Raw genomic sequence first — 24,996 nt, forward strand, 5'->3', positions numbered from 1 at the left:
CCCGAGTGAATGGCGCGCAACTACGCGCTGTGGTGATTTTTCAGCGAATCCGACTTTATTATCACCAGGCGGTGTTTTCATTCCTCGCTGTGCATTATCGCCAGCGAAAACTGTCGTCGACATCCAGGCCGACTCGACTTTTTGCGATCGGATTGCTCAGAAGCCAATGGCGTTGTGCCGCGCAAACACCTTTGCCTAACGCCTCCATTGTTCTTGCACATCACTCTCCCTGAGCGCTAAGACACTGGTATGGCCTTCCTGCTTCCCTTCGTGTTATCAGTCGCTGCAATGAAGATTGGGATTGATCTGGTTTTCTTCTATTGGAGATTTCCTACAATTTTATCCTTGTTTGCATGTTTATGCTAATCATCAGTGTCCAGACCTTGGCTCGAGGTAGCTTAGCAGCAAGCAATAGCTTTCCCGGGCGTGCACAACACTCAAAGAACGTGATACCAACCCTTTCAACCACCACACATCGTCTAATTCCTCAATCGAGCCACAATGCCGTCGAAACGAAAGCGCGACATCGAGGATTTCGATCCTAACAAGTCGGATTCCGATGACGAGAACTTCGAGCCCGGCGCGGATGGCCCCCCCGTTCGCACCAAAAAGCGATCGCGCGGATCCAAGAGTCAAAGGAACGCCGGTGGCGGTGGAAGGCGCCGCAACAACCGCTATCGAGGATCCGACATTGAAGATGAAGACGATGATGACGTGTCTGATAGCCAAGACGAAGGCTCCTTCGTCTCTGAAGATGACGAAGAAGAAGAAGAGGTCATGCCTGTCAATGCAGCCGGTCGTAGGTCAAGAAAGGCCGCGACCAAGCACAATAGCTACAAAGAAAGCGAAGACGACGATTCCGACCCTGCCGAAGAGTCAGACGACGTGCTCTCTGAGGATTTGCCCAAGCCCAAGAAAAAGGACAGCTTAATGATCAAGCTCAAAGTGCCAAAGAATGCTTCGACGACCGCTCCCGGTGTTACTCGACGATCAACTCGTGCCCACACCGAGGAGTATGGCGAGGAGCACGTCGAACTCACCAATTCCGGCAAACATGGACGGCCTGCCTCTCGTTCTAGGAGCCCCGAGACCCTGGCCCGTACTCGATCTTCCCGCTCCATTAAGGGTTTGAAGAAGGGACCCGAGACAATTGAAGAGGCCACCCAAGAAAGCAGCGGTCCTCGGGAGGAAGATGTTGATGAATTGGCTGGCGATGCTGAGCAAGCCATTGAAGAAACCAAGGATGCCGAGATGGAGGATGTCAAAGAATCGACAGAAATCGTACAGGGAGACATCGTGGCCGAAGATGACGATGACGACGAAGACGAAGGTCCAATCGTCACGCGACGAACCAGGGCAAAGAGAGGAAGTGGCTCTGGGCCTGCTGAGCCCGCCGAACCGGAGGCTGATGCCGAAGGCGAAGCCGACGATGACGTCCCCAAACGATCTGGGCGCCTAACTCGTCGCAACGGGCTTCGGAAATCAAAATCTGTTCAAGAGCCAAGTAGCGATTTCGAGCCCGGCGAAGAGTCAGCAGGGGAGGAAGATCGCATGTCTGAGTCGCCCAAGAAGGATTCCGGCGACGGTGACGACGGCGATTTCGACAGCCCGGCTCCGCGCGGTAGGGCCGCCAAGCCAAAGGGTCGATCCACCCGGAGCTCGCGCCGTGGCGCCGAGTCAGCCGAGGAAGTCGAGCTAGACCAAGACGAGTTGGCCGAAGAGCTCCACGAGCTAAGGCAGGACTCCCGCTCGCGGCGTCCACGACGACCTTCACCCGCCATCATCTATCAAGAAACAGCATCCAAGCGACGCAGAGCCGCCGCGAAGCCCATGAACTACTTCATGCCACCCCTCTCTGCCGTAAACATTGAGGAAGATGACGGCGAAGATCCAGCCCCGACTCCTGCACGTCGTCGCGGTGGCCGTGGGGGTGCAAGTCAAGCTTGGGATCGCGCCCTCAACACAACATTCGGACCTTTTGGAGGCGGAGGCGGTGCCGGGTCACTCCTTGGCGGGCCTTGGGGTTCCGGAATGGCCGCAGGAGGTGTCGACTCGGACAGCAGTGACGATGAAATGGGCCAACGATCAGGGCCTGCTGCAGGAAATGTTGGCATGACGCCCACATCGGCCGCCGCTCCAGCTGGACTTCTTCCTGGCCTTGCGCAACCTTTGGGTGGAGAGGGTGGCGTGGGGGCAGCACCCAACGTTGGCAAGATCAAGAACCAGAAGGCTTTGGCAGATGCCGATCCTCTTGGTGTCGATCTTACTGTGGACTTCAATCACGTCGGCGGTCTTCAAGGTCACATCGATCAGCTGAAGGAAATGGTCCAGCTCCCTCTTCTATACCCCGAGCTGTTCCAGAGATTCCACGTCACGCCACCTCGAGGTGTTCTTTTCCACGGTCCACCCGGTACTGGTAAGACTCTGCTTGCTAGAGCCCTTGCCAATTCCGTGGGCGTCGGTGGGCGCAAGATCACTTTTTACATGAGAAAGGGAGCCGATGCTCTGAGCAAATGGGTTGGTGAAGCAGAGAAGCAGCTGCGTCTGCTCTTTGAGGAAGCGAGAAGAACGCAGCCTAGTATCATTTTCTTCGATGAAATTGATGGTTTGGCTCCGGTGCGCTCCAGCAAGCAGGAGCAGATTCACGCTTCCATCGTCTCAACACTCCTGGCCCTGATGGACGGTATGGACGGCCGCGGACAGGTTATTGTAATCGGCGCCACCAATCGTCCTGACAACATCGACCCCGCTCTCAGACGACCCGGACGATTCGATCGAGAGTTCTACTTCCCACTCCCAGACGTGGCCGGTCGACGGTCCATTCTTGAGATCCACACCAAGGACTGGGGTCTCTCAGAGCCATTCAAGCAACAGCTCGCCGAAAACACCAAGGGCTATGGTGGTGCCGATCTCCGTGCTCTCTGCACGGAGGCTGCTCTCAACTCCATTCAGAGGACATACCCGCAGGTCTACTCGTCAAAAGACAAGCTCATCGTCAATCCTGACAAGATCAACATCCACGCGACGGATTTCATGCTGTCGATAAAGAAGATGATTCCGTCATCTGAGAGATCCGCCGGCACAGGCGCTTCTCCTTTGCCCAAGGGGATCGAGCCACTGCTTAGAGACCAGTTCACATCGATCAAGAGGGCTCTGGACGATGTTTTGCCTCGTAAGAAGAAGCTGACAGCGTTGGAAGAAGCCATGTTCGAGCAATTCGAGGATGAGGACCACGGCTTTGGTAGAGAAGCTCTGCACCAAGAGTTTGAGCGGTCTAGAATCTTCCGCCCGCGATTCCTGATCCACGGGTTTTCGGGCATGGGCCAGAGCTACTTGTCCTCTGCCCTGCTGCACTACTTCGAAGGTGTACACGTTCAGAACTTTGGGCTTCCCAACTTACTGGCTGACGGACGGGTAGGTTCATTCCCATCCCATTCATGCCTACATTGCTAACATCTCGCAGCCCATGGAACAGGTCATTGTCAGTTTGTTCACTGAAGTGAAGAGACATAAGCCAAGTGTCATCTACATCCCGAGCATCGAATCGTGGTATGCCGCTATGAGAGACACACTACCATTCATCACATTCAAGAACATGCTCAAGTCTATACCGCCTACGGATCCCATTCTGGTGCTTGCCACGGCTGAGTATGAAGCTGGGGAGGACCTTGCGCCCGAGCTCGTCCGGGAGCTATTTGCCTTTTCCCGCAAAAACCGATTGCAGATCCAGCGGCCGAAGCATGTAAGTACAACAGATGAAGGTTTGCGGGAATCTCTTGGCTAATCTTACTAGTCAAACCGGCGGGAATACTTTGCTTCCATTGTCGACCATATTCGCAAGAGTCCAGCTGACTTCCCTGATCCTGCCAACCGTAAGAAGAGAGTCTTGGAGGAGCTCCCCGTTGCTCCGCCGCCGCCACCGAAAGTACCCACCAAGGAAGAGATCAAGGCCATGCAGAAACGCGACCACCAGTTGCTCAATATCTTGAAGGTGCAACTACAGCCAATTATGGACCAGATTAACAGGAAATACAAGAAGTTCAGACAGCCCGTCCTTACCCCCGGTCAGCTGGATTACCTCTTCCTCGAAAAGGATCCCAACTATGTACGCCCCGACGTAGCGGGCATAGAGCATCGGCCTTTTGAGATCGTAAAGGACAAGTACGATGTTGACGTGCTACGCGAGACAATTTCTGGCAAGACTTTCTACAATCTCGAGACGACAACCATTGAGGAGAGGTTATCGAACGGTTTTTACTGTCGACCAAAAGACTTCCTTCGGGACATCAAATCGCTTGCCAAAGATGCCAAGAACATTGGCGACAAAGAGCGGACGCTCAAGGCAAACGAGCTTGTCAGCAATGTCGAAGTCGACGTCGCTACGATTGAGGGCAACACCAGCACTGTGGACTGGGAGGCGTTGCACCAGAGACAGCTTCAACGCGCCAAGGTCCAAGCTGAGAAGGCGAGGAAGAAGAAAGCGCTTCAGTCTGTTCTCGACCGAGTTCAAGGCGATGTGGGTGGCGGTAATGACAGCGACTCACAAGGGCCGGTTACTCTGGGCGAGCAGATTCCTGGGTCTGGTCATGCCATGGCTCGTTTCCAGGTCATGAGCCCGGGACCGAGTGGCGGCGTGGGATCCCATCAGCAAAGCAATGGCACATCCAACCCTTCTCGGCAGAGCGACGTGCACATGAGCGGCGTGGACGACGACACGACTCAGGACAGCTCCATGCAGCCACCGGCTCAATGGCCGCCTCAAGGAAACGCGACAACTGGGGCCACACAGGTATCCCAAAGATCTGTTATCACCACAGTGCCCCCCGGCATGTCGCCTTCTGCGATTGTGAACGACGCTTCCACCACCAAGACGTCAGATCCATCGGACAGATCGACAGACAAGTGGAGCACGCAAGCGACAGGACCGACAAACGGGTTCCATCCAGATCAATCCAGCCAAGGCGACAATTCGCAGCTGCAAGATACCCAAATCCCTGCTGGCATGGATTCTGTGAGCCAGGCAACTTCTAGCGACGCAGCTTGGCCACACTCCCAAGCCCATGGCATGGCGCGAGGGATCATTCACCCGCCCGGCAGTCAGACATCGTCTCCTAACAAGTCTAGGAGCTCAGGAGACTCGAAGCACGCCATGCCCTTGGTCAATATTCTCAATGACTCAACAAGCGAAGACATTAGGAACTCTGGTTCGTCATCTTCGCAGCAGCAGCCCGTCATCCACGAGGGCCAAGTCGAGCAATTCCTGGACGAGTTGACGGAGAGAACATCGGGCTGCACTATTGAGCAGTTGGAGCAGATCAACCGCGAGCTCATGGACGAGATCTGGAACACGAGGCATGAGTGGAACCGTATGAAGGTGCTCGGCGACCTGACCAACGTGTTCAATGAGACCATTAGCGACATTGAGAGCATCCAGGGCTTGTTCCAGCAGAGCCAGCAAGCATGAAAGGGGGGACATGCGTAGCCGAACAGCAAATGCTCCCCACGACTTGTATCATAGCACGTTTCCTTTGAATTACTTTTGATTTCCCCCGCTATCTTAAGTCTTTTTTCTTTCCGGCATCCATGGCGGAAAACAGGTTGACGATGGAAGGGGTTGATTGGCTGGGTTGGAGGCGGGAGGGGAGGGCAACCGGCAATGGTCTAATTTGTGAGCGACGGGACGACCCCCTTTTTCTTGTGATAAAGTGCATTATATCGAGAATTCACCGCATCCTACTCTGTGTAGCATGGGGTAGGCAATAGACAAAATTGCATTGCACTATGTTATCCTGAAGAAGCTTTTCTGTGCATGTCTCGACGATCGTGAAGAGGATAATGGCACGGCTGGGTCAATCTCTCTGGCTCGAGAGCTTGTATTCATACGTTGACAACGCTCCATGCCTTTAATTTCGACGCCACAGTTACATAACGTAATCATGTCTCTCTCGGGAAATCGTTATATTTCTACTCAAGATAGCTTACCCAACGTACTCCCTCCATTTCAAAGCCTCGCTTTGGCGCTGTCATACCTCTTCCCCTCGTCGTCCTGCTCCTTGACGCGCAGATCGGGCAGTTCCGCGGGCATGATTCTCCGTGGCTCGGCTCCGGGAACGACAGAGTACTTTGAAAAGTCCGTGACGCCGGCGTGGTCCCGCAAGAAGTCTTCGTCGAGGACGAGCTCGCCGTTGACTTTTGCCGCGGGCGCGCGCAGGATCTCGAGGATGGCGTCGGAGAAGATTGTGGGCTTGCGCAGGTCCTTTGATTCGTCGGCGTTTGCGGCTTGGAATTTTTGGGTTGCTGCGGATTCGATGGCCTATGATGGACTTTTGTTAGTTTACGGGGTTCAATGTATGTTGAACATGGCTGAAGACATCAGACTCATGTGTCGAACATTAATGAGACCAAGAAGCATGCTTTCCTTCCAAGAAGAAGATTACAAAAAGAAAAAAATAGAGGAAAAAAGGCAACATACCGCGGCGGGCCAGATACTCGTAATGGCCATGTCATCCAACCCCTGCCGGACGAGGTCCATGGCCAGGCCCTTCGTTAGGACGCTCATGCCGACCTTTCCCATGGCGTAGGCCGTCTTGCCTCGGAAGAAGCGGCTGTAGATGGGCGGACTGACGACGACGATGCGGCCGCGGCGCTGGCATTTCAGGTGCGGGAGCGCGGCGTGGAGGGTTAGGTAGAGGCCCTCTGGGTTCACGCGCTGCATGAGCTGGAAGCGTTTGGGGGGCGTGTCTTCGACCGAGGCCCACCAGATTGCGCCCGAGTTGTAGACAAGTACGTCGAGGCGGGCGTAGATCTGGGGGAGGAGGAGGAGGTTTATGTCAGTGGGTGTCACTTGTGGAAGGACTGCGAGGTGAAGAACGGGTCACTGTTGGTACAACGAGGAGAATTCTGATGGATGGATACCTTGATCGTCTGTTCGATCAGCCGTGCGACGCTGTCTTGGTCTCGGACGTCGACGGCGATGGGCGTTGCGTCGCCGCCGGCCTCGTGGATTTCGCGGGCTACCGTGCTGATGGTTGAATCATTTGAGTTGGGATTCGGTGGGAAAGGATTGGCCTTGGACGCATCGCTGGTGGTCTTTGCAGCAACGACGACTGATAATAAGCGTAAGCTACTCGATCCTTTGAATGGAGAAGACAGGAGGAATTGGCAGTACCTGCATAACCATTCTTCGCGAGTTCAATGGCGATTTGTCGACCTATGCCTCTTGAGGCACCGACTACTAAGGCTACCTGCTTGGCTTCGCCCATTGTGTGTGTATAAGCTGAGAAGAATGAAGTGTGTGATCTTCTCTACGTGTGGGATGTGACCGGGGGATTCTCAAGCATGTGACGTGATGACAAGTATTTCAAATATGATGTTTTATCAAGTCATAGAATCCACGTCAACTTAGATATCGTAGCGCAACACAGTATATATGCCTTGAGTTGCGCAAGGTAATGTGAGACCTCGTACACATGCCGTCGGGGCTCGGTACGTGAACGTGTATTAGTGATCCTCCCCGATTGAGCTTGAAGCTAAGAGACTGGAGCTTTATCCGTACCCCAGACACCCACTGGCTTGTGCCGAGGTTCCCCACACCATCCACCTCAAGTCCACTTCATCAACTTGTCTTGATCAACCTCTGTTCAACATCTACTACAAAGATTGCGCCATCGGGTGTGCGACGGAGATTATTACGTTCTTGTCCGTCAATAAGCCCGAATAGCAAACATCACTATAACTTTTGTGTCCGAGTACCGCTAAGATGGGCGGCAAGATTGATGCTTACATAGACATTGGTGAGTCTCACAGTGTACCAGGTATTCCAAGGAACGAAGCGCTTTACTGATGATAGTCGTCAGCATCGCTGTATAGTTATATCGCCTTCACTCATATTATCAACAACCAGGAACTTCTCGCAGCTCATGGAGTCCAAATAGAGTTCGTCGCCTTGGCCTCAAATGACATTCACAGACACTGACCACCATACCCCATCAGGATTCACCCTGTTCTCCTTGGCGCCATCAATGCCGCTTCAGGTATATTCATCCAGGTGTCTTAGAAATGTGATAATAATCCAACTCACTCATCTTGCAGGAAACAAACCGCCATGGACACTCCCAGCCAAGGCAGAGTACGGCACCTTTGACGCCCGCCGCTCCTCCGCCCGAGCAGGCAAGCCCGGCATCACCACGCCGGAAAGCTTCATGGAGCGAAGCATGACAGTCGGTCCCCTCCGCGCCCTGCACTTCATCAAAGCAAACTATCCCGACGCCACGTACCAGACGGCATGGCACTGGTTCCTCCACTGCTTCTGGGAGCCGCCCAATCTCAACCTCACGAAGCCCGACGTCCTGGCCAAGGTGGTTGCCGACGCGCCAAAGAAGTACCCGCCGCCCGCCAGCGGCGGCAAAACGCAGGAGAAATTGTTCAGCGAGGCGGACGTCAAGAAGATCTTGCAAGGAGCCGGATCGCAGGAGATCAAGGACTCGGTCAAGGCTAAGACGCAGGAGGCGATTGATCATGGTGCGTTTGGCGCGCCGTGGTTCTGGGTTGTGAATGAGCATGGCAAGGGCGAGCCGTTTTTCGGGAGCGATAGGTTTCACTTCATTTACGAGTACCTGGGCGTCCCTTACCAGGACATTGCCATCTTGCCGCCTGGAGGCAAGGCGGCTGCGAAGCTATAGTCTGGTCCTGTATAAGTTATGTCTGTAATTTGTTTAGGGGGTATCTCTTTCTGTTATCTCCATGAATAAAACGCCGAACCGTATCCAATACCCAAGACCACCGTGAAGCCACGTAAGGTGAAGAACAACAACACAACAACGCAAAAAGGGGTTTCACTGCACACGGCCAGCCATCCTCGCCCGCCGCGCATCGTCTTCCCTCTTGGCCTCACTACGCGCCAGGAAATCCTGCCTCTCGGCGTACGACCCCTTGGCCCTGCCCGCCAGCTCGAGTTCGTCCTTGAGCCCTTCCTTGTCCACGAACCCGGCCCAGTCCATCTTGCTCTTCTGCACCGTGTTGAGCTTCTTGGCCTGCGCCTCCTTCTCCCTCGCCTTGATCCGCACCGTCATGCCGAGGTTCAGATCCGAGCGCTGGCTGACAATCTCAATGACGGGCTCAAAGGCCGAGCGGAACGCCTTCTTGAGGACGCGTTTCGGTTCACCACCCTCGTTGTCCGCGTCCGCGTCCGCTGTTTCCGCGACGGCGGCGGCGTCCTTGCCGAGGGAGGCGAGATAGAGCTTTGCTTCGGCCGAGGAGCGCGCTACGACTTTTTCTTCGGTGTGGACTTTGCCTGCAAAGTTGTAGGTTCGCTTGATGCGGATCGTGTCTGATGGGTCGCCTGCCTGGGCTTCGTCCGGCTTGCTCGTGTCAGGCGCCGCGGCGATGGGCGTGGCATCGGCTTCTACTCCGCCTCCGGTCTCGTTCTCGCCGGTTGGTGCTGCTGTCGCCTTCTGACCGGAGAGCATTTGTGCCCAGAGGACATCGACGTCGACCGTTACAGGGCCAGATGCGGCCGCGACTTTGCGCTCTTCTTTTCTGTGACACAAATTGTCAGTGACACTGAAATAAGATCATACGAGAGATGGCCGTGTCTCTAACTCACTCTGCAGCCCGCATGCTCCGCGTCTTCACCAACCCTCCTTCGCCTCCCTCGTCATCAACGCCTAGGGCCAGGGCAGCGGCCGCATCCCTCGCTGCCTTTTTGAGCTTCTTTTTCGCTGCCTTCTTAATCAGGGCCTCATCACCCGAGTTTTCAAAGTCTGCAGCCTCGTCGCCGCCGGCATCGCGCTTGCGCTTGGTCATTGTCTTTGCTGCGTCTTCGCCGTCGTCGGCTTCAGAGTCGGACGCTTCTGAGGCGCCATCGTCGGCTGCGGCTGCGTCTTCAGGCGCAAAGTCCGAGTCCTGGGAGGACTCGTACTCTTCATCGTCTATGGTCGGATCGGGAGGCATATTTTGAGGTTATGGTGGGGGTTGACGTGGGTTTTGAGGAAGTCGAGAGGCGCGTTTGAGCAAGTGACTTCCACGGCTGAGAAAGTTCGGTCGGCTGTTATCGGCGCAATCGTGACCGAAGGCGCTCGGTGAAGGGTGGTCTGTGTCCAATCAGAGGGCATTACCCCCACCATCCATCACCTACTGCCATATTCCTCGACGCCCTTGGTTTTATCCGGTTGAAAGCATCATTGACACAGTGTACCTATACCGTTATTTTCAGTAGAAGAGCAAGTGGGTGACAGAATCGATTTCCGCTCGAACACATCTGACAAAGCAATTCCCACCGCTAATATCACTAGTGCTACTATCTGTGAGATACAGTATATTCTTCTATGTATACAAGAAGGGTAATGATGTGAGAAGGGTAGTAATTCTGATATGAGTAGTAAGATGGGTACTTTTCCAAGACGTATGAGAGGAAATCCATTTTATCACCCACTTGGGGAGGCCGGACTCCGGCTCCATAAAATCAATTTAGCCGGCACGGCGGGTTGTAATTCGACGCCTTGTAGGTTTCTTTCCCGGCACGCCTTCCGAGTCGGTGATCATTCTGCATATCCTCCTACATGTGTTTGATCATGAGCTCCCCCGCACGACAGAAGCTTTAGCGCTGGTCAATACAGACACCCGGGATTTCTGCCCTTCGTTGGGCTCGAAACATAAATAGACCAAGTTTATCTCTGGTTGGAATCTCGATTCAATCATCTGTCGGCGTTCAATTGACCAGAGTAGAATCAAGTGCACCTTTATACACTCCACCTTGCTGTCTATTTTTATTTACAAAATATACTTACTTAGACACTCTGGCAAAGACAGAAATATACCTTTCACTGTCATCACAGCCATGTCTGCCAATATAGAACCGCTCACTGAAGCCCAGAAGGAGCACTTTAGAACAACAGGCTGGCTAAAGCTGAGCAATTGCTTCACAAAGGATCAAGCAGAATGGGTCACCAAAGACGTCTGGACCCGACTGGGCATGGACCCCAACGACAAGTCAACCTGGAAGCAAGTAACAAACATGCCCCATCACCGCACCTTTGATGCTTCCGAATACGCGCCCAAGGCATGGGCCGCCATCTGCGAGCTGTGCGGCGGCGAGGACCGGGTGGCGCCCGAGTCAAAGGAGTGGAGGGACTCCCTCATTGTCAACCTGGGCAGCGAGGAGTACGAGGGAACAGAGCCCGACCCCAAGGAGCTGGGCATCTGGCACGTCGACGGCGACTTCTTCGTCCACTACCTAGACTCCCCCGAACAAGGCCTGCTCGTGATCCCGCTCTTCACGGACATTGTCCCCGGCGGCGGCGGGACCTATATCTGTCCCGAGGCGATGGCCGGCGTCGCACGCCATCTGTACGAGCACACAGACGGGGTCTCGCCGCGAATGGTACCCAGAGACGATCCCGATTTCTCAAAGGAGAAGAACCTCGACTGGTTCAACGAGCTCGCGCGGAGCTGCGGTGACTTTGTCGAGGCTCACGGGGAGGTAGGGGACGTGTATCTCTTGCATCCGTTGATGCTCCACAGCGCCTCGAGGAACCCGCTGCGGCGGCTGCGTATCATCACGAATCCACCGGTATTCTTGAACCAGCCTCACGTCTTTGATAGGGCGGATGGTTCGTACAGTCTTGTGGAGCAGGCCACCCTGAGGTTGTTGGGCGTCGAGTCGCTGCCCGGATGGAAGATAACGGCGCCACGGGAGCAAGTCATCCCAGAGAGGCTCAAGGTTCAGGATCGGATGAAGCAGGAAGAGATTAAGCGTCTCGCAGCGATCGCGTCTTAGCGTTGCGTAGAGATGGCACAGTGGGCTCATGAGTGTAGCCTCGGATGACAGCTGGGAGCTGGTACGTTCGAGAATTGACCGACGGACTCATTCGACAGAATATTTTGCCATCTACAGTGGGCAAGAGACATATTCAGCTCCAGCAAACGTGGTGTATTTTTAGATGCCCCAATACTGTACTTCACCTGAACTTTCAATTTAAGAATGGGAGCGAAGCGTCGCAGGTGAACAAGAACATATGTTGTTAGGATGAAGATACACGCAAGAAGCGTAGTAGCGGAGATACGTCCTACCTGCATAGAAAATTGAAGCTACTTGCTCATTCACCAGTCCGAGCCTCGAGGCAAGTTCCATTATATTCGTACATGAATACGGATAGGTGGAGGAAGAATAACGCCGTTGGACGCTATGACCAACACCTTGGATACCATGGAATATGGATACCGCCAGCAAACCTTGGGCTAAGCAGGCGCGGCAGGGTAGCAGGACCCTTGCCCAAGTGCTCCTGCCTGACATCACCCCATCTGGTGTACGATTCTCGGTCCCTCCGTACCTAGAATTGGGGACCCTACCTCAATTACCTTTTCGCAATTTTCCCTCCTGACACACCTTCTCCTCTCATCTCCGACCAGTCCGCAACAATGAGTAGCGACGACGAAGACTTCGTAGTCGAAGGCCCCGAGTTGGCCGCAGACGATCCTATGCGCGCGTTCCTACCGGCGTCATTTGGAAAAAAGACAAAGGAAGCCAACATCGCCGCCCAGATCGATCGGAGCCGAAGAGTGGCAGAGAAGCCGTCGACGGGAGCTTCCATTGAGGGATCCGCAGGTCCGCCAAGTGCTGATCACAAAGAAAAGAAGTCCGACTCAGATAATGACAGTGACAGCGACAACTCCGATTCGGACGACTCCGAAGATGGCGACGACTACCCGGTTTCGCACGAATTGGTCCTGAAAACCCACGAAAGAGCAGTCACCACAGTAACGCTGGACCCAGCAGGTGGAAGACTCGTGTCAGCCTCACTCGACTGCAAAATCAACTTGCACGACTTCGCGTCCATGACCCCCAGTACTTTACGAGCATTTCGAAGCGTTGATCCATGGGAAGCGAAATCGTCTGCCGCGAATGCCGAGTCGCACCCGATCCACCACGTCGAGTTCAACCCCCTCGCTGGGAGTGTGTTTCTCTGCGTATCGGCACACCCGCAGGCAAAGATTATGTCGAGGGACGGCGACATTTTGACCGAATTTGTCAAGGGCGACATGTACCTCAGGGACATGAACAACACCAAGGGGCACATCTCAGAAGTAACCACAGGAACATGGCATCCGACCGACAAGAACCTCTGTGTGACTGCTGGCACCGACAGTACCCTGAGAATCTGGGATATCAACAACAAGCGCAGTCAGAGGGACGTGATTGTCTTCAAGTCCAAGGCGGCGGGATCTGCTGGTCGAACGAGGATGACGGCGGTTGCCTGGGGCGCGCCGGCACAAGGTGGCAACAATGTGTTGGTTGCGGCCGCACTAGACGGCTCGCTGGTCATGTACAGCGGCAACAGCCCGTTTTCTCGGCCAACGGCAGAGATCCGAGACGCCCACAAAGCCGATACCTGGACCGGAGGTGTGGATATCTCCTCTGACGGTCGTATGGTCGTCACCCGCGGAGGTGACAATACGATCAAGTTATGGGACACACGGAAGTTCAAGACGCCTCTTGTCACAGTGGACCATGCTTCGACGTCAGATCACTTCCCGATGAGCAACATCAGGTACTCTCCCAACTCGACCAGCATTTTGACAGGTTCCGCAACAGGCGACCTGCACATTCTGAATCCCGGAAATCTGAGAGCCGAACATGTCACACCAATTACACCCGGAGCACCTCTCATCACTGTCGACTGGCATCCCAAGATAAATCAGATTATCACGGGGTCTGCGAATGGCGAAACACATGTGCTTTACAGCCCGACAATGTCCATGCGGGGCGCTGTGGAAGTTATGTCACGAGCGCCAAAGAAGAGGCACATCGACGACGATCCGTCCCGAACGACCGATATGACGACGGGAATGTCTGGAGATGCTATCATCACACCAGGAAGCGCAATGGCTAGCCGCAGAAATGCGGGAGTCACAGCTTCAGGCAAGTCCAAGGATCCCAGAAGACCAGCAGTCTTGGAGCAAACGCCTTTCATGCGAAACCAGCCAGACGAAAAGCACATCGCAGAGAACATTCCTCTCGCCAAGATGCTTCACGAAGACCCCAGAGAAGCACTACTGAAATATGCCGATGCTGCAAAGAAAGACCCAATGTTTACTGCGGCGTGGCAGACGACCCAGCCCGTCACTCAATACGCGGATGTGAGTGACGACGAAGGGGAGCCGGACAAGAAAAGGGTGAAGCGGTGAGAATTTTGCGCTGCTGCTATCGTGCCTCATTGTATGATCTCGTGGGGAATCATGACAAGAGTATGAGCTTAAATTTGGACGAAGGAAGCTTTGGAGCAGTGCTGGCTCATCAATCTGGGTTGCATTTGGGATATGGGTACGGGGAGAAAGACCAGGGAAATGGCAAGCCTGCCATTCGGCCTGCATTCCTGGAAGGATCTCTCCACTTGTTCATCTTTCCGTCAGATTAGCTTCGCTGGGAGCAACCCCCAAACATGGAGACACGCAAAGCCGCTGACACTTGCAGAACGGGAGTGTGTGGACGTCCCCGCCACGGCCAACTCACCGGGCCTGGCCCGGGGTAGGTACTTCAGCCAACGCGCGTCTGAGGAAATAGTATGGGGTCTACGAGAGAAAGACGCGCCTCCGATGCGCCGACAACCTAAACATTTTTCTTCACCTTGCTGCAAACGAAAGACGACAGATGCCAAGCGGCGTGGATCTGGCATTCCTTGGTGGCCGATGAACCTGACAGGCCACGGTTTGAGGCGCGCATGTGGCCCGGATAGTATCCGAAGCCAACCAGTGGCCGACCAGGCCGGCCGCTGCTTGCCTGCAGTAAAACAGGGAACGAGTTGGCCCAAGCGCCCTCGCTTGTACATAAGCAGATTAGTGTTGACGCCTCAGGCAACAACTTGTTGCGGTGCTGAAAATTACGGGGACTCAGTTTCACAGAGTCCGCACCAACCATCAATGAATCTTGTCGTTGTCCTCACCTCTCCATCTCAACCGGCACCGCGCGCATCGAAAAATCGCCATCCCCCCTCTACAGGCATCGACACCCATCTCGGAAAGTGTCCAGCAACCTATTCCACGCGATTTCCTCGCGCATCTTGCTCGAGGCAACGCCCCGACGCCGCGCCCTTCCGATCAACTCCCGTTTTTTTCTCGCATCACGTCCTGTTCACCCTTCCACCCATTTCTCCCCCACGCTTCGCGACACCGCATTCGCGTCCCCCATCCATCGCCTCTGCCGCTCAACTCCATCCGCCATCTCGGTGAATTCGATTCTACGCGACCGACGTGTTTCCGTTCCGACCACGGCATCAACCTTGCTGTCTCCGAACCACATCGCCGTCCCCAAACCTTGTGTTTTCGATATCGACGCGCTGCATTTTCCGTCCTTATCACCAATAGCCTTCTAGTCTCTCATTTCGCGACGAGCCGAGCGCGACAAACCTTCAATAAGGCTCCACTTGTCCACACCCACGACGCCTTTGCATGATAATGCGCGCGAGATTGCCGTCGCGTTTCTAGAGATTCCCGCAGTCATTAGATTTGCTGGAGTACACACATCGCCCACCATGGCTTCAGTACAGGCTGCGCCTGCCGTCCAGCTCCCTGGCGCCGGCATGGCGACTACCACTCCTCAACAGGCTCAAGAGATATTCAATGTAAGAGCCTTTTCTTCATCATGACCGCATCTCTCCCACATCCCGATGATATGTCAGGTCTTGATGCGATTTTACGATGCTAACACACCAAAGAAATTCAAGCAGATGAGAGAGAGCGGCGTCCCCAACACTGATCCCGAATACATTAAGGCCGAGCAGTTCGTCTTGTCCTTCCAACAACAAGCGCGTATGCGACAGAAGCAACAACAATTCCTCCAACATCAGCAGCAACAGCAACAGATGCAACAGCAGCGACAGATGCAGCAGGCTGGTGGTCCCAACGGCGCGGTCAATGGCTCGCAGCCCGCCCAGCAGCACCCCCAGCCGTCACAACCTCCTACATCAAGTGCGCTCAGCGCCTCAGCGCTTCCTGCAGCCAACTCAAATGCTGCCGCTGCCGCCGCAGCTGGATCTCCTTCGACGGCTGCTCCTTCCAGTGGCCCAGGTGCTGGCCAGTTCAATCCGCAACAATTGAGTTTGCTTAGACAACAGATCCACGCTTTCAAGCTGTTGACCAAGAACGCTGGAGTTCCTCTGCAGATGCAGCAAGCTATCTTTGCTCAGCGCGAGCGCAGGAAAGCCATCGCCGCCGAGGCTGCCGCGCTGGCAGCTTCATCAACACCCGCAACGACTGGTCGAGACTCTGCACAGCCCGGCATCAACGGGTCCGAAGCCAAGTCTGAATCTCCTCCAGAAGTCCAAGGGCCGACCTTCAAGACCGTAAGGTCCCCTTACGGTGATAACAACCTGATTCGCAAGTCGATTAGCCACTTCGACCATACTCAGCGGAAAAATCGCAAGCTTATCCCGGGATTATTCCCCACTGGTGTCGACTTCGACCAGCTGCGGTACGAGAGGGAGCTAATTGTATTCAACCGCATGAGAGATCGGTTCGCTGAGCTCAGAAACACCCCAGCAAACATTGCCCACTGGGATACCACCAAAGACGATGTTGAGTTGGACGATAGTGCAAAGGTTAAGGCGATCATTGAGATGAAGAGCCTCGGCTTGTACGCCAAGCAGAAGGCGCTGCGAGATAAGATTGGCCGCTCAATGATGTTCTATGACAACCTTGCAATGACGACCAACCGCTCCGGATACCGCCGCACAAAGAAGATGACGGTTCGCGAGGCCAGAATCACAGAGAAGCTCGAGAAGCAGCAGCGTGATATCCGAGAGAATCGCGAGAAGAAGAGGCACACTGACTTCTTGGCCGCCATCACTCAACACAGAAACGAGATCCAACAAACCGCCTCAAGCCAGCGCAACAAGTCCACCAAACTCAATAAGCTCATGTTTGCTCAGCACTACAACATTGAGAAGGAAGAGCAAAAGAGAATTGAGCGTACTGCCAAGCAGCGTCTGCAGGCTCTTAAAGCTAACGATGAAGAGGCTTATCTCAAGTTGCTTGACGAAGCCAAGGATACCCGTATTACCCACCTTCTCAGACAGACCGATGGATTCTTGCGTCAACTCGCTGCTTCCGTCAAGTCTCAGCAAAGGAAGGCCCTGCTGGAGCAGACTGGCGAAGAGGAGGAGTTGCCAGAGGAAGAAGAGGAAGAGAGCGAACCCGATGAGGATGACGGCGACACAAGTGGACGAAAGATTGACTACTACGCCGTTGCTCATCGCATCAAGGAAGAGGTCACAGAACAGGCCGATATCCTGGTGGGTGGTAAGCTCAAGGAGTACCAGGTCAAGGGTCTGCAGTGGATGATTTCCCTGTACAACAACAACCTGAACGGTATTCTTGCCGACGAGATGGGTCTCGGCAAGACTATCCAAACCATCAGTTTGATCACATATCTCATTGAGCGCAAGAAGCAGGATGGCCCCTACCTGGTCATTGTACCTCTCAGTACTTTGACCAACTGGACACTCGAGTTCGAGAAATGGGCGCCTTCTGTGAGCAAGATTGTCTACAAGGGTCCTCCTCTGGCCAGAAAAGTGCATCAGGATAAGATTCGCCAAGGACGTTTCCAGGTGTTGCTCACGACATACGAGTACATTATCAAGGATCGCCCAATTCTCAGCAAGATCAAGTGGTTCCACATGATCATTGACGAAGGTCACCGTATGAAGAACCAGAACTCCAAGTTGACAACTACTATTCAACAATACTACAACACCCGATTCCGTCTCATCTTGACTGGTACACCGCTCCAGAACAACCTTACGGAACTGTGGGCTATGCTCAACTTCACGCTACCCACTATTTTCAAGTCTGCGACAACCTTCGACGAGTGGTTCAACACACCTTTTGCCAACACCGGTGGACAAGACAAGATGGAACTCACAGAAGAAGAACAGATTCTCGTCATTCGTCGTCTGCACAAGGTGTTGCGTCCTTTCTTGCTCCGCCGTCTGAAGAAGGATGTCGAGAAGGATCTCCCGGACAAGACCGAGAAGGTCATCAAGTGCAAGTTCTCTGCCTTGCAATCCAAGCTTTACAAGCAGATGGTCACGCACAACAGGATCCTCGTCAGCGACGGACAGGGTGGCAAGGCTGGTGCTCGCGGCTTGAGCAACATGATTATGCAGCTTCGCAAGCTTTGCAACCATCCGTTTGTGTTTGATGAGGTCGAGAATCTCATGAATCCTATGAGCATCAGTAACGACTTGCTATGGAGAACAGCTGGCAAGTTTGAGCTTCTCGACAGAATCCTGCCCAAGTACAAGGCAACGGGCCATCGCGTTCTCATGTTCTTCCAAATGACGGCCATCATGGACATTATGGAGGACTACCTCAGATACCGCAACCTCAAGTATCTTCGTCTGGATGGTACAACCAAGTCAGACGAGCGTTCCGATCTGCTGCGCGAGTTCAATGCTCCCGATTCGGACTACTTCATGTTCTTGTTGTCGACCCGTGCTGGTGGTCTTGGTCTGAACCTGCAGACTGCTGACACTGTCATCATCTACGACTCCGATTGGAATCCTCATCAAGATTTGCAGGCTCAGGATCGTGCTCATCGTATCGGACAAAAGAACGAGGTGCGAATTCTTCGTCTCATCAGTTCGAACTCGGTCGAAGAGAAGATCTTGGAAAGAGCCAGGTTCAAGCTTGACATGGATGGCAAGGTCATCCAAGCCGGTCGCTTCGACAACAAGTCGACAGAAACGGATCGTGATGCCATGCTGCGTACCCTCCTAGAAAGCGCCGACATGGCGGAGACTGGAGACCAGGACGAGATGGACGATGAGGAACTGAACCTGCTCCTCGCGCGTAGCGACGATGAAGTTGTCGTTTTCCAGAAACTCGATGAGGAGCGGAAGCAAGACCCAACCTATGGCGAGGCAGCTGGAGCAAAGGTTAAGCCTCGTCTCCTCGCAGAGGATGAACTTCCTGACATCTACCTGGGTGATGGCAACCCGATTGAGGAGGAGATTGAGACAAGTCTTGGACGTGGAGCTCGTGAGCGAACTAAGGTTCGCTACGACGATGGTCTCACGGAAGAGCAGTGGCTCATGGCTGTCGACGATGACGACGACTCACCAGAGGCGGCAGCAGCACGAAAGCAAGCCCGTAAAGACAAGCGGGAGACTAACAGGCTCAAGAGGTCCGCCATGGCTAATGCTGCTGACGACTCTCCCCCTGCAAGTCGTGCCAGCACGGAGGAGGTGGAAACACCCAAGAAGAGAGGCCGCAAAGGAGCCGCGAAGAACCAAGAGAAGCGCAAGGCAGAAGAAGGGGACGATGAGCCTCCGGCTAAGAAGCGTCGTGGCCCACAAGGTAGAGCTAAGGCGGTGTCGGTCTCTGTTGGTTCCGAGACGCCGCGAGTGTCGGCTCAGCAACGCCAACTCCTGCAGGCAAACACGAGGGCTCTATTCGACGGACTCATGAACCTTGAGGTAGATGATCCGGAGCCACCAGAGGAGGATGATGACGAGTCGGTTGCGGGCAAGCGAATCATCATTGGGCCCTTCCTTGCGCTGCCACCCAAGCGCGATTACGCCGACTACTACTTGATCATCCAGTCTCCTATTTCGATGAAGCAGATTGAGACCAAGATCAAGAAGCAGCAGTACCACAGCCTCGGTGATATGCGCAAGGACGTTGACCTTATGTTCCGCAACTGCCAGACTTACAACGAGGAGGCATCGCTCCTGTACCAGGACTCTCTTACTCTTCAGGTGAGTGACTCCCTTGACTCTTTTTGTGACATTGAAACTGACACATTCACAGAAATTCTTCCACGAAGAACTCCAAAAAGCTCTCGACAAGCATGCAGAGTTGCAAGAATTGGAAAGCGACGGCGGTAAGGAAGGCTCAGTGGCGCCTAGCGCGAGTGCGAGCGTCGGAACGCCTCAACCATCAACTTCCACCACGAGGATCAAGTTAATTTCTTCGGCCTCCAACGGCGCCAAGGAGACAAACGGTGCAAGTAACGGTGCGCAAAGCGATCAGGAGTAGCCGAATGGGGGTTTATTGGTTTCGACGTTCTAGTGATCACATTTGACGTTTCATGACGTTTGTGAGGTTTTTATTATTTTATTCGGGGGCTTGATGCTAAAAAGAAAATGGCGATGGCATACAGTCGAAAGGCGACCAACGCAAACGCAAAGCGGTGGTCTACTCAAACTGCGAAAACATCAAAGACTGTTGCACATTTACAGGCGTACAGGATTGGGAGGCTTTTGGAACGTGTAAAGGTAACGGCGGGAACGGCACTCGATACAAATACCATGGGCCAGAAATGAGGCCGCAGAGGGAATTAGTTGAACGGTGGTGGATGGATGGCAACGGAGGGGGGGAGGTTCTGTCCCGGTTGACGATGGCAGAGACCCGTTGCGAAGTTTGTTAGACTAGCAAGCAAATGTATTTTAATAGATGTGAGTACGATGGACTTGAACGCATGAGGTGTATCCCATTTGCCTGGTAGCAAATATCGTGATATTTTACGTACACGGATGGATATATAAGCAGTCAGTCAATCGAGCTGTCTGTACCATCGACGTTTGCAAGGGTCAATTGCTTTTTGGGTATTGACGTGCTCGGCTAATAATATGTTGGGAGATCATCAGGCAAGGTAGGGAATGGCCCTGTAAATTACGACGGCCCAACCATTTGGTCCATCGTGAGGAAGAAAGAACGTCGATTTTTATGCCCAATGTGTCTTGTTTAATTTGGTTATAATAGAGGGGCTGGGGGAAACGATCGAGGTTGGGCCCAGGTTTCTGAACGGGCGGGCCGGGGGTGGCGGTGCCTTTTTCGACCTCTCACCTCTCACCTTCCACCTTCTGCTGCTCACTACACTCATCTCGCGCCGCACCTCTCATATCGCACTTTCCAGTCTCACTGCCGTTGCGTGGCGTTGCGCGTACACGTACACACACGCCTTTGTCGCAAAAGCCATTCATTTTCAATCTCGTCGCGATACACACTCACACGACGAACATGTCATCTCATCTCATCCATCCTTAGGCCCAATTTCATCGCAAGCAATCGAGGACCTCATCACCATCATCTATCGGACTCTGGTCATCACATTAACATCAGCGCAACGCCCGTGATTCTTCTAGTCCTCTTATTTGGTCTCTGCCCTGCATAACGAAGTTTCCCGCGCCCTCCCGTAAGAAAACCTCCGTTTCGCACGGTCTCACCGAGCCACACTTCACTAGTGTCACGGCGCAACAGCAAAAGCCAAGGAGAAACGGACCTCTTTTTTTGTGAGGGAGAAAGAGTAGGAACTAGGAACAGGTACCTCCAAAGATCGGATTCCCGTTGCTGCGGAACCAAGAGCCAGGAATAATACGCTCAAAGCCCGGCGGCGAGCGCAACGCAGCGCAGCGCAGCGCATTAGGGGCCGCGCATTTGCATTTACAGCTCGCATCTGCAGCAGCGCGTGCAAATCTCATACGACGGACAGGGAAAATCAGAGAGGGACTTTGCGCTTTGAGAAGAAAAAAGGGGATTGGGATTTGCGGATTTTTCAGAGTATAAGGCAATGGACCACCCGAGTCCGTCCGCCGACCGCAGCAGCGGTGCGGCAGCACCACCACCAGCACCACCACCACCAGGAGCGACAACCAGACGAGAAGGAGATGGACCTGCTGGCGTAGTGGTTATATCCGACGACGAAAGTTCGCCCAGTTCAATGTCGGATGAGGAGGGCCCAGATACCGACCACGACCACGACGACAAGAAGCGTCATCACCGCGACGGCACCACCCCGGCCGGCGGCAGATATAGACCTCAGACGCCTACGCCGCCGCCGCAGCGACGCTCACAGCAACACGTTCCGCCACCGCCTAGGGGGAGCAGGGAGAGAGACATTCGTTCGGAACGGCATCGCGACTTGCGTGAGCGTGAGCGTGATCGGGATAGGGATAGGGATAGGGATCGCGACAGGGATCGATCTCGGGCCCCGGAACCGAGGCGACGGGGAGGAGGAGGAGGAGGAGGAGGAGGAGGATTGCCACCATCACCGCCACTAGATAGGGACCGGGATCGAGATCGGGACAGGGACAGGGACCGGGATCGCGATAGGGACTACGACAGAGACAGAGACAGCGACAGAAGCCTGCGCGACAGCCCTCCTCTGAGGGATAGCCCTCGCCTACGAGACAGCCCTCGCATAAGGGAAAGAAAGCGGCAGAGCTTCGCGTTAGACGAAAAGTACCACGTCGGAGGAGAAGGAGGCCGCAGCAACGTCAACGGCCACGCCAGGAGACAGCAGAGCGTGCCCCCCCAACAGCGCCAACAACGGCGCAAAAAGGCAGAGCATCACGGAGCGGCTCATGAGCACCTGGACAGCGGCGCGGTCAGGCGCGGCGCGCGGAGCGGGGGACCATCCGCCTGGCGTCGGGGCCGCAGCCGCCGCCGCGGCAACCACGCTGCCCTCGCGCCGCGCGTCGTCGGCCTCGACGACGAGTAAGGCGTTCAACCCCGTCGGCAGGGTGCGCGAGTGGCTCGACACGTGCAACGCCGAGCACGGCGACCACTGCTTCCGGCCCGCCGGCGGATACGTGGCGGCCGATATGGCTGATTGACTCGGTGAACCGGTGCCTCGTGCGCGCGAGGGCGACGGATCGGTACATCGCGCTCAGCTACGTCTACGAGCCGCCGCTGCCTTCGTCGCGGGGTCCTGTGGAGACATTGCGGGAGAACCTCGAGGTGCTGACGGCGAGCATGGACGACGCGGATATCCCGCAGACGATTCTGGATGCCATGTGGTTGGCGCGGAAGCTGGGGATAAAGTACCTATGGGTCGACCGGTTCTGCATCGTGCAGGACGACGACGTGGAAAGGGAGGAGTACGTCAAGAATATGGCGTACGTGTACGCGAACGCCTACATGACCATCGTGGCGGCCGCGGGCGACGCCGAGTCCGGGTTGACGGGGTTGTTGCGGAGGACGCCGCCGCCACGGGGCGCCGCGGCGAGGAAGCACGAAGATTTGGTGCTCTCGTCGCGGTGGGCGGGCCGGGCGTGGACGGTGCAGGAGGGCATGTACTCGCGGCGGAAAGTGTACGTTTTCGAGGAGACGGTGACGTGGGAGTGCCACTGCGACTTGTGGCAAGGACCGCCGGGCGCAGTGGGCGGCGGCAGGTTCAGCAAGATCCTCAAGGGCGGAGGGCTGGGGAGGCACGGCGGCGGCGGCGGCGGCGGGCCGTGTGCGTCGAGGACGTTCCCCGCGGCGACGGGATACCTGCACCCCGTGTGGCCCGACATGGACGAGTACGCGCGGGTCGCGATGGAGTTTAGCGCGCGGCGAGTGACGCTCATGTCGGATACCACGAGGGCGCTGCGGGGTATCACGACAGTGCTATCGCGGTCGTTTGCGGGCGGCTTCGTCTTCGGTATGCCGGTGAGCTTCCTGGACGTTGCGATGCTGTGGCAGCCGAGGGCGATGGTGCGGCGGCGGCTGATGGTGCAGCCCGTGACGGGGATGAACCCGCTGCCGTCGTGGAGCTGGCTCGGGTGGCATTACGACGGTGTCCCCGCGGACCTGACGCTCTGGCGGGCGGCGGCGGATTACGTCCAGGAGGCGCCGGCGCATCACGGCAAGAGGGGCGCGGAGAGGCGGTTCAAGAGTCCCTACGCGTTCCGGCTACGGTCGTTGGTGAGCTATGAGCTCACGGATCGGGCGACGTATACCCCCTTGCCGAATGACGGGATGGCGTACCGGGATCGGAGGCATCGGAGGACGGTGCCGTTGCCTGCTGGTTGGTCGAGGAGCGGCGGCGGATTTCGGTATGCGGGGGACCCGGAGGTTGTGTTTCGGTACCCGGTGCCCGTGGCGGAGATGGCTGGCGGGGAGGAGGAGGAGCGGATGCAGCCGTCCCGGGGGTGGGGTTGTCGCCGTTTGGGGACTTTGCGCTGAGCGCTACGCTGCTTTCGTTCAGTACGACGGTGGCGTACCTAGACGTCGACTTCGCCGTGGCTCGGAACGGGGCGCCGCTCGACGCGAAAGCGGCCAACGCGGTGAACTCGGGAAACAACACGGGGCCTGGCACGGGCTTGGTCGCTCCCGGACGAGGGTACGGCGTCCCGCTGGCGGTGGGGAATATCTGGTCGAGAACGGGCAAGTGGTGCGGCGTGGTGACGGCGCACGATAGCTGGTTGGGCTTGCAGGGGGCGAACCATACCGGGGAGGAGAAGCTCGAGTTCGTGGCCGTGTCGATGGCGAGCGAGAGAGGGGGGAGTCATGTCTTTGACCTGGATGCGTTCCGGGATAACATGGACGAGGACGAGATTGTGGATTTTGTTAATGTGCTCTGGGTGGAGAGGGTTGGCGGGGTGTGTTATCGGAGGGGGCTCGGGCATGTTGTGCAGAGGGTGTGGGATGCGGTTGCGAGAGACCGTATTGAGGTTCTTCTTGGTTAGGATCTTACGGGGAAGGAGCGTGTCAAGATATGCTGGTGAGCTGAGATTGAACTCCGGGATGTATTTGAGATGAAAAGGGTGGTTGGATGACCACGAGTTCTGGTGGATGAGGGCGATTAGCGTCTGGTAATCATCCCATGTACGAGTTGCATGTTTCCTTCATAGGAAGGAACATGCTATGTTTACTCAAGCTTTATAGCGATTTGTATAATGAAAGGTCCCCCTCGATGTAAGGTAGGGCGTGTTTCGATTCTGGAGGAGACTTTCATCGCCAAACATGGACTGAATTCCTGCCCTACACTGAATGATGATCTTACAGTATAAAGCTGCTCTGAGCAGAATTGACACTGATGTTCTCTCTGACTGAATATGACCTTCAGAGATCATTTGTTGGACCACATTGACGCCGATGTCAGAGTAGTGTTTTGGGTCGATGTAAATGGCGATACACATCATCTCCTCTTTACCGCATTACGTTCACCCGAAGGTCGGGAGGCAGGATCACATTATTCCTCACCCTTCTTGTTTGTTAGCATCACTGACGGATACT

At 55.1% G+C, this 24,996-nt stretch overlaps 8 protein-coding genes across 8 annotated transcripts; 6 read left to right on the forward strand and 2 right to left on the reverse strand.

Moving 5' to 3' along the window:
- Positions 1-501: 501 nt before the first annotated feature.
- Positions 502-5,464, forward strand: YTA7 (TAT-binding protein-like protein 7, AAA ATPase; the record flags this gene model as incomplete). Its single annotated transcript, XM_053196424.2, has 3 exons — positions 502-3,414; positions 3,464-3,742; positions 3,794-5,464. 3 exons carry the CDS (start codon positions 502-504, stop codon positions 5,462-5,464), a joined length of 4,863 nt encoding a protein of 1,620 aa, XP_053046075.2.
- A 537-nt stretch (positions 5,465-6,001) lies between these two features.
- Positions 6,002-7,262, reverse strand: N0V96_007797 (uncharacterized protein; the record flags this gene model as incomplete). Its single annotated transcript, XM_053196425.2, has 4 exons — positions 6,002-6,313; positions 6,473-6,805; positions 6,916-7,106; positions 7,169-7,262. The coding sequence occupies 4 exons, from the start codon at positions 7,260-7,262 to the stop codon at positions 6,002-6,004; spliced, it is 930 nt and encodes a 309-aa protein (XP_053046076.2).
- A 497-nt stretch (positions 7,263-7,759) lies between these two features.
- On the forward strand, positions 7,760-8,681 carry N0V96_007798 (uncharacterized protein; the record flags this gene model as incomplete). The annotated part of the gene is made up of 4 exons (XM_065758135.1): positions 7,760-7,793; positions 7,917-7,935; positions 7,993-8,033; positions 8,119-8,681. 4 exons carry the CDS (start codon positions 7,760-7,762, stop codon positions 8,679-8,681), a joined length of 657 nt encoding a protein of 218 aa, XP_065613277.1.
- A 153-nt stretch (positions 8,682-8,834) lies between these two features.
- SWC5 (swr complex subunit) lies at positions 8,835-9,951 on the reverse strand (the record flags this gene model as incomplete). The annotated part of the gene is made up of 2 exons (XM_053196427.1): positions 8,835-9,537; positions 9,605-9,951. The coding sequence occupies 2 exons, from the start codon at positions 9,949-9,951 to the stop codon at positions 8,835-8,837; spliced, it is 1,050 nt and encodes a 349-aa protein (XP_053046078.1).
- Positions 9,952-10,837: 886 nt separating this feature from the next.
- On the forward strand, positions 10,838-11,776 carry N0V96_007800 (uncharacterized protein; the record flags this gene model as incomplete). Its single annotated transcript, XM_053196428.1, has 1 exon — positions 10,838-11,776. The coding sequence occupies one exon, from the start codon at positions 10,838-10,840 to the stop codon at positions 11,774-11,776; it is 939 nt and encodes a 312-aa protein (XP_053046079.1).
- A 641-nt stretch (positions 11,777-12,417) lies between these two features.
- N0V96_007801 (uncharacterized protein) lies at positions 12,418-14,184 on the forward strand (the record flags this gene model as incomplete). Its single annotated transcript, XM_053196429.2, has 1 exon — positions 12,418-14,184. The coding sequence occupies one exon, from the start codon at positions 12,418-12,420 to the stop codon at positions 14,182-14,184; it is 1,767 nt and encodes a 588-aa protein (XP_053046080.1).
- Positions 14,185-15,527: 1,343 nt separating this feature from the next.
- On the forward strand, positions 15,528-20,031 carry SNF2 (transcriptional regulator; the record flags this gene model as incomplete). The annotated part of the gene is made up of 3 exons (XM_053196430.1): positions 15,528-15,617; positions 15,711-19,751; positions 19,804-20,031. The coding sequence occupies 3 exons, from the start codon at positions 15,528-15,530 to the stop codon at positions 20,029-20,031; spliced, it is 4,359 nt and encodes a 1,452-aa protein (XP_053046081.1).
- Positions 20,032-21,715: 1,684 nt separating this feature from the next.
- N0V96_007803 (uncharacterized protein) lies at positions 21,716-24,446 on the forward strand (the record flags this gene model as incomplete). The annotated part of the gene is made up of 4 exons (XM_065758136.1): positions 21,716-21,920; positions 22,230-22,491; positions 22,551-23,909; positions 23,966-24,446. The coding sequence occupies 4 exons, from the start codon at positions 21,716-21,718 to the stop codon at positions 24,444-24,446; spliced, it is 2,307 nt and encodes a 768-aa protein (XP_065613278.1).
- Positions 24,447-24,996: the final 550 nt, after the last annotated feature.

The sequence above is a fragment of the Colletotrichum fioriniae genome, assembly GCF_027942845.1.
Source record: "Colletotrichum fioriniae strain IMI 355084 chromosome Unknown scaffold_9, whole genome shotgun sequence".
Classification (NCBI taxonomy): Eukaryota; Fungi; Ascomycota; class Sordariomycetes; order Glomerellales; family Glomerellaceae; genus Colletotrichum; species Colletotrichum fioriniae.